General features: G+C 43.4%; 1 protein-coding gene across 2 annotated transcripts in view; it reads left to right on the top strand.

The window, feature by feature from the left end:
* Window positions 1-913: 913 nt before the first annotated feature.
* Window positions 914-8,878, top strand: part of ME3 (malic enzyme 3) — a 218,517-nt gene continuing 210,552 nt past the window's right edge. The window contains exons 1-2 of one of the 2 annotated variants that reach the window (XM_079105588.1): window positions 914-1,151; window positions 1,515-1,712. In XM_079105588.1, coding sequence (XP_078961714.1) covers window positions 1,530-1,712 — 183 coding nt within the window. In that variant the 5' untranslated portion in view covers window positions 914-1,151; window positions 1,515-1,529. Of the gene's footprint in view, window positions 1,152-1,264; window positions 1,373-1,514; window positions 1,713-8,878 lie in introns of those variants that run through there. The other variant, XM_079105589.1, reaches the window with a different exon arrangement.

The following is an 8,878-nucleotide window of genomic DNA, read 5'->3' as shown; positions in this document are numbered from 1 at the left end:
GTTTACAAGCAAAGAGCCTCTCCTAGAGAAGTTTATATTCTGGGGGGACCGACAATAAGCATCAGAAAAACTATTTGTTCACAAACTGTTAAGTTCCGTGAAGAGAAAAACCTCTTCACTATTTATCCCCCGGTGGAAGTCAACCTTGGAGTAGGGGAAATGTATTCAGTTTGACAAATCGGTGGAGACCTAAGGGATGGGAACGAGCAATTGTCTGGAAGACTATAGTATGAGCATTTCATCTAAAGGCAATAATAGCAACGGCAAAAGCCCTGAGGTAGAGTGAACTGAATAGGGAGGAGAATCAGGGAGGAGCAAGGGAAAATAGAGCTCAATGAGAGGAAGAGTAGAGTGGGCTGAGCTTGAAGTTGGCAGGAGTGCGGCTACAGGATAACCAGTAGGCCGCCAAAAGATTTGCATGTTATTCTAAATGCTATGAAGTATTTCCTTAAAAAGGAATCTCCCCACTACTGTGTGGAGAAAATATAAAAGCAGGTCTAGATGGGCATTAAGGTTTGGGTCTGACCCCAACAATCCATGACAGGCTTCATGTGGTCCCTGAGTCCATCCTGTACAAGTGATGTCCAAAGATGGAAATGTTCTCTTGGTACAATCAAGGGGCTCTTGAACACTAGAAATGTGGCCATTGTGATTGAGAAACTGGATTTTAAATTTTATTCTATTTTATCTCATTTATTTAAATTTATACACCCTCATGGGGCTGTGGCTATTGCATTGGATAGCACAAGGCAACACTGAGCACTGTATGACACCTGAGGGTTTCTACTCGGAATCCTAAAGCCAGGGCCTTCTCCAAATGGTGGGAGGGAAGCGCGTACGTTGATCCCTGGATGCTAACCTATCTGTGCGTTCAGTCTTGTCAGGATGGAGAGTCTCAGTAAGAGGCCACACTGAGCTTCAGTCTTGTTACTAGGGAGGCAAGTGCACACGGTTATGAGGAGCTCCACGCACGCTCTCAGGGGAAGCCTGACACTGTGAAGGAAGGTTTTCGGGAAGGCTCTTTCCTGAACGCACCAGCCCCGCGACCGCTCGGTCCAGCCATTGGTGGGAGAGGAACAACGGACCGCAGCGCCTCGCCCCGCCTGCCCCGCAGTAGGGCCCGATAGACACTGGCTTCACTAGCAGCGCAGGTGAGCCCGAGAAGGGAGACAGAGGCAGATCATCCCGCAGGTTTGAGCGTACAGGGACCCCTCGCTGCACAGTCGCCTCTGCTTCCCTGGGGCGGGGGCGGGGATGGCGCGGGCTGTCACCCGCAAGGGATCTGCTTGCTTTGCTTGCTTTCGCTTTGCCTTTGGCTAGGCCTGGCACACCGCAAGCAAGCACAGAGCAGAGCGAGTGGCTGCTGAGGAGGGTGAGGGTTGGCGCTTTTAACCTTTAGAGATCCCCTTCATGCTCCCAGAGGAGCGTGCCCGGCTCAGGCCGGTTGCTCTGCTGACGTGTGGGAACTGACTGGCTAGAAAGCACCCCTGACCTTGGTCTCTTCCTGGTGCCAGGTCCGCGCAAGGACAATGGGCGCCGCGCTGGGCACCGGCGCGCGGCTGGCTCTCCTGCCCGGCAGGGCCTTCGGCGCCCTCCCGCGCTGGACACTTTCCACACCCGCCCGAGGCTGCCACTCCAAACCCGGCCCGGCGCGCCCTGTGCCCCTGAAGAAGCGCGGATACGATGTCACCAGGAACCCGCATCTCAACAAGGTAACGGTCTGGGTCTGGAAGGGTAGGACGACCGTGCGATCCTGTGGCTGGAGGAAAAGGGCGCCCCGCCCCCTCGGCCTGGAAAGGATCCTACAAGCGCCCTTCCAGTGGTTTTCTTTTTGCCCTGCAGTAGCTTGAGGTATCGGTTTGTTTTTTTCGTTTCCCTCCTTCCCCCTTCTGCAAGGAAAAAGGTGATGGATAATGCAGGGATAATATCTTCAGCAAAAACAATATAGATCCAGTTAAGATCTTCATGGTCAGTGTGACTTGGGGTCAGGAGGCTCCCTGATGTTTTCTAATCCTGTTGATCTTGAACAGTTCATTTAACCTCTGTGAACCGGTTTCCTTATCTGTGGAAGAGATATAATTGACTTAGAAATGTTATAAGGCTTAAGGAGAAAACAGGCAGTGTTCTTAGCACAGTACCTGGCACCTAGAAGAGAATAAAAGTCAGCTAAGGTTATGATTATTATTCTGGGGAAAATATTAATTTGAGAGTGGGGACAGGCAGGTCTAGAATTATAAAACTTTTAGAGTTTAAGAAGCATCTGAGATCCCAGTTCAAACCTCTTCTTTAACAGAAAATGGGACAAAGGGAACATGCCCAAGGTCACCACCTAGTCAGTTCTGGCTCTGCCACTGGAATCCAGGTCTTTAATTCTTTGATCAAGTTCATCCTACTGCTAATGCCAGTGCATTAACCTCAGAGCACACTCGTTTGTGTCTGGAGATAGAGTCAGTATCTTTGGTTCAGAGGATCAAGTTGAGAGGTAGATTTGAGGCCTTTCCTCTACCTCCCCACTTAGCCTGGACAATTCATCAGCTTTTTGAAGACTCAGTTTTCTCTAGTCTGAAATGATCATGGCATACTCACCACTCTTACTTCACTTGGTTATTGTGACAATTAAATGAATTACTGAATTTGAAGTCATATTTTAAACTATATGAAGTGTCCAATAAATAATTACTACAAAATAAAAATGTTAATAATTGCTTTGACTCAGGATTGTGACTTAAGTGAGGTAATCTGTGCACTAAAGTTGTTTTTGAGAAATAGAAATAACTATATAATGCTAAGTTTTGTGATTGTTTCTTGAAGAATTATTAGAACAAGCTAAGAAAAAAAATATTTCTCTCAACCTCTACCTCTCACACTGACCTCCTGCTCTCCCACAAAGAGCCCTTACATACTATTTCCCAAAGTATTTAAGGTGTTTGTATCTGTTTAATTACTTTGGTAGTACGTGTTAGAAAATGCAAATTTACTTAAGCAAACGAAAATCTCCTTTAACTAAGAAAAGAAAGTCTAGAGGAAGGGCTGAGGGTGCAGGCAAGGTTTGAGACGCATTCCTGAAGATGTAGTTTCTCTCTGGCTCACTGTCCTACCTCTGCAATGTCAGCTTCATTGTCGGGCTACATGCAATGGAGTTTCCTCCTCAATACTACCACAGTGCCCTGTCTACCATTCTCCCACAGCACCACCCATGGAAGCTCCTGTGAAAGAAAAAAAACAAAAAACAAAAAAAAAACTTTCTCTGAAGCCTCAGAAATGAAGCTCTTATAGATCCGATTGGATTCTCTTCCCATTCCCAAACCAGTCATCAGCAACTTAAACCAGTTGGAGCCCATTCCAAGAGTTGAAGACAGGGTAGGACCACCTACACCAATTAGCTTAGATTAAAGGGGCTGTAGTTTCCCTACAGTAAATTGATTATTTTAGTCAGAGAGAGAAAGGGTGGATTCTGGAGAGCAGAACAATAAGTTTCTACTCTAGGATCCAACCATTATGACAACAATTGCCTTAGAAGTACGGACATCTTACCAACCAGCACTTATTGCCTTGTGGATAGTTGAGAAAATAAAGGAAGAGCTTGAATGACTTTTTAAACTCTAGGTTTTGGGCCCCTAAAAACATACTTGTCCCTGATGTCAATTATTTCCTGTCTAAGTAATATAATTGGAATGTGATCCATAAGTGTATGGGACCTGATCTTTGTGTGATGTTAAATCATGTTTTTATAGATCCCTGAAGTTAGTTGTTGATGCAGCTCTGGGGTGAAGAGGGTATCTAGGGTTCTACTGAAAACTTGTGAGCACCTCCTTTCACTGGTTTCTGGAAATAAAGGAAAGCAGCCCAGGCAGAGATACCCTTTTCTTCCCACCAGAATGCTTTCCTCTGATTGTCCTGACCACCTCCAGTGCTCACAATCTCCAAGAAAGATTTGAGGCTTCCTGCATGCTGAGGTCAAATAGAGCTGAGGAAACAAAAGAGAAGGGAAGCTTCTGAAGGATCTTTGGTGCTGTGGTTAGTGGGCAGTTGTGTGGGTAGATATTTCTCCCCTAGAATATGAACTATTCCAGGGCAAGGACTGAGTTTCATGCACCTATGACAGTGTAGTTCCTAAAGGATCTGGTAGTTAACATTAAATTCTTGGAATGTTTAGCTGAGTTGCATCTTTCATTGACAGATTAGTACAGGCATTTAAGTTGAAGCTCAAGGGAAAGAGGGTCGTCATGAGGTGGAATTCTCTGAGAAAAGATGAGCTACTAACCGGGGCAAGCATTGCTACTGCCATGTGTAATCACTGGGTTCTGGAACCTGCTCTGTTGTGTCCTGGCTGTGTGGTCTGTGATGAATCTCATAAGCTCCTCTGCTTCTGTTATGCCCTTGCCATGAGGATCCTAGGCAATAACCCCTGTGAAATCACTTTTAAAAGTGTAATGTATTAAATATTAGGTATTTGTGCAAATGATTCCCAGAATTGAGGTTAGAAGGGTCCTTAGGTATGATTAGTTTGGAATTGCTTCAACTACAGGGTCACAAACTATGGGACAGAATGTTAGCTTAGTAGGACCACCAGCAATTCATTTTTAATAAGAAATGGATCAGAATAAAATAGAAAAAGAGTGAATGCATTAAAGTTAATAAAACAGGTATTTTATCAGATCACCATGTAGAATGTCTATTTTTACTGTGGACTAAAGTGAAAAATAAGGTGGGGGAATTGGAAGCCATTGTTTTCATCCAACATTATCATTTTCAGAAGAAAAGACAGTCTAGAGACTCAAAGGACTCTACAGAGACCTTCTTTGATTGTAGAAGTGGGCAGAGGCAGAACACCTCTGAAATTTCAGTCCATCATTTTGGCAGTTCACATCTGCTCTGGCTGATTCATGTATAGTTCTATTGATGACAAAATTGGTACTAGATGATTCCAAGTTCCCTCCAAGGGGCCAGAGTTTCTAAATGATGCAAATTCATCCTAAGTCTACTTCTAATTCCTATTTTTTTCAAACTAACATCTCACTTTTTGTAAAATGCAAGCTTTGTTGTCCATGTAGACAACAGAGTAGATTCTTGACATCAGCCATGTTTTGCATACTTAAGTAGGCAACTGACAACCCTATTTTATAAGTGTCTCTTCATAGGCAGATGTCATCAAAATGCTTCTGGCCTCAACTTACCTCTTCTTTTTTCTTTCTTTTTTTTTTTCAGTGCTGGACATTGAACACAGGGCCTCACACATGCTTAGTGAGTGTGTGTGTAGCACTGAGCTATAACCCTAGCCTCACTTATATCTTCTTTTAGGAAGGGCTATCCTATTTCCCACTGCTCAAGCTAGATTTGAGTCCCTAGCATTTGTCTTATCACTCTGTTTCCTTTGGAGCACAATACTATCATGGCTGACTGGTTTCTGGTTTCTCTTCCACCAGATCCTGAGCATGTTGAGGCCAGAGACTGACTTGTCACATGATGTTCTCTCTGCCTGACTTGAGGCACTCAGTAAATATTTGCTCTTTATCTCCATCAAGTTGTGGCCCTTTTCCTCTCAACCTCATTAGCGTCAACGTCACTACCTCACAGCCCAGTGCTCATTGCCTAGATAATGCCCACATGTGGCCCATTTTGGAGGAAATGCACCTAATTTGCCCCAATTTTTCAGACTTTCAGTCATTTTTCCAGAGGATCATGTATTTCCCAGAGTGACCAGCCTCCACTTTGACCCCCATACCATCACTGACCTATCACCTGCTTCTCTGCCTTTTATTATTATTTTTTAATCTCTTGAGTTTGATGTTCAGGAAAATAATGAATGAAAAGGGTAAGGGTCAAATCATGTGATTGTGAACCAGCACATTTCATGCAGTGGATCCTCAGATACTTCTTAGCACAGCAGATGACAGCCCTTCTACATGGAATAGATGCATTTTGATCAGGGAATGTGTGCAGACTTAGAGGCCAGCAAAGCAGCTTTGGCTGCACATCTGACTTAGAGGCCAGCAAAGCAGCTTTGGCTGCACATCTGAGGTGACAGGTTTCAGCTGAATCCCTTCTGCATTCAGTGGTGGTTTGTTAGACTCCCACACAGCAGAACTTTTCTTTGAATGAACTATGTATTTTTGTTCCATGGCAGCTTAGAACTTGATATTGCCTCATTTGGGTGAGGGGAATCTGTCAACACAGACTTGGCTCACCCATCATTCAAGAGATGGTGATGTTTTGTGAGGAATTAGAAGTTTATTAGTGATACCATTTTCTGCCCCCAAGGCACATAACATAGTATGTGTCCCTGCAATCTCCACTTCAAATATGGTATATAATTGGTCCCTGATTAACTGAGAAACAATAGGTTAGTAAGTAAACATAAGGTGCATATGCAGCAATTTACTCTAGACCTGAACCTCTTGTGCAGTGAGTGACTCGGGACATTGAAGCTCAAATACGATTCAGATATTTTAGGAAAAATTGAGCAGAAGCATGTTGGAATTAAATCCTTCCCTGTTAAACTATCCTAGTTTCATGGGATTGGTAAGCATTTGGTGTTGGGCCTTTGTTCTTGGAACAACTAAACGAACTTGTATTAGACTAAAATTCAGGCAGTTCTAACAAACTGAACCACAAATACTGAGAATTGAACAAGAAGGGATGAATGTCTCTCCTATAAACAAGTCAGGATAGATAGTCACAAGTTGGCATGGGGTTTGATTTTATTGCTTTGTCATCCTCACTGTGCATTTTATGCTTCATGGTCTCAGATGACTGCTCTCACCTCCACTGCAGATACTAACAGGAGTCAGCAAGAAGGAGAAACACCTTTGTAAAGGGCATCATTCAGAAGCCGTAAATATCACTTCCACTCACATCTAGTTGACCAAAACTTTGCCATGTGCACACTTAGCCACAACAGAACCTGGAAAATGTAACCTTTGGCAGGGCACCCATGTTTCTAGCCAAATATTCTATACCATTAAAGAAAGGGAGAATGGATATTTGGGAATACTGACACAAAATATTGTCCCAAAACTTGCCTTCTTTTGCTCTGTCAGCTTTATTACCTTTAAAATCCATCTGTTTCTCTACATCCCCAGACTTGTTCACCCTCATCATCTCATATTTACCTATGCAAGGATCTCCTAGTTGGTCTTACAATTTCCAGTCTTTTTCAATCCACTCCTGTGTCTATCAACCACACCCTGAGTGGCTAAGACCTTGGACATAGTCCTGACCACTCTTTGTATCAGATACCCTATCCAATCCACCAGAAAATCCTCTTGCTCCATCCTCACACTAAATTTGAGCCCAACCCCTGTCACTGCAGGTTCCACCTGTTTCAAGCTACCAACATCTCTCTGCTGTATGAGTGCAGCAGCTCTCAGCTGGTCTCCTTGCTTCCACTTTTCTCCTCTCATTTATGATCAACACAATAGCATGGTGATCAGTTTATATTTATATTGTTAAACAGGCAAATTCATGATCATTATGAAGACTTCAGAAATGTTGGCTTGTGTTTATGAAAGCTTAATTCATAAAATCATGTCACTTTCTCTGCAAAACCTTTCAGAGACAAAGACTAGAATGCTTGACATGATTTGGTTCTCTTTGATCTCATCTTTTGCTATTAATCTGCCTCACCCACTGCTCCCACAGCACTTACCTCCTCACTGTTCCTCAGACTCTCTAGGACAGCTCTTACCTAGAGCCTCTGTGCTGGTCAATCCCTCTTTCCAGAACATACTTCCCTATATAGCCACAAGTGACTCCCTCCTTCCTTTCTTCCAGGCTTCTCACTTTCTCAGTGAGACCCACTCTGACCATTCTATATGAAGTTGATCCCCTTAATGTGTTCCCCCTCCCCCCATATTTGAAACTTTCTAACTTACTATTTAATTCACTTATTTCTGTTCTTCATATTATTGTCTGTATTTCCTCAGTGTAAAGTAAGCTCCATTTAGGCAGGAATTTTTGTCTATTTGTTCATTGATCTGTGCCAGGTATTTAGTTGGCACTCAGTTAACAGATAGTGAATGAGTGAGTCATTCAGAGAAATCCGCTGAGTCTCTCTGTTCTCATCCCTTTCCTTCATCTCTCCTTGTACCAAAACTCCCTTCTTTCCCTCTAGTGTCTCTCCTCCCCTAACACTCCCATTGGTGGTGCTGCTGACATGCCCATTTAGGATGTGAACAAATCGCACATTGACCCTTTTTGTGCTTAAGGCCCTATCATAGAGTGAAGTGCTGGACTGGGGACAGCAAATGAGATGTTCGTTCTGTGTATTTCCACTTTTACTAGCATTAAATGGAGCCCAGGGAAGAAAGAGTTTCTATTCAGAAGACAAAAATGGTACCTTGGAATGAGAGATGGATGGAGACAATTTTTGAGGCCCATGAAAAAACACAAAGGGATATCTAGGGAGTGGACCAGGGGTTGGGGGCCCTGGTTTCTGTCAGCACCTCCAAATTTCTAGAACTCCCACCCTTCAATTTGACTTCTTGGAGTCTCTGTTCCTGCTCTGAACACCTCCAGTTCCCCTGTCTCACAGGAGTCCTGATAAAGATAAGGGATATCGAACCAGAGAGAGCCTCATCTCCCAGGGTCTGAAAGTTGAGCAAGTCTGGGAAGTGCCAGGAACTCTGGGGTGAGATTTGCTGCTCCTGGATCCTGAAGTTGATACTCAGAAAGTATTTTCTCATAAACATGTTGCTATAAATAGTTGAATTGTTCTCCAGAGAAAGTGTATTATGTGTTAAATAAGCATTTGTGTGATCATTATGAAGACTTCAGAAATGTTGGCTTATATCAATGACTGCTTAATTTAAAATGCAAAATACTAAATGGAATCTGTACCCATATGTGTTACTATAAAAAGATGTAACTGGAAAAATGG

The sequence above is a fragment of the Sciurus vulgaris genome, assembly GCF_902686455.1.
Source record: "Sciurus vulgaris genome assembly, chromosome: 11".
Lineage (NCBI taxonomy): Eukaryota > Metazoa > Chordata > Mammalia > Rodentia > Sciuridae > Sciurus > Sciurus vulgaris.
Note: the sequence above shows the minus strand (reverse complement) of the source record. Positions and strands in the feature narration are given on the sequence as shown.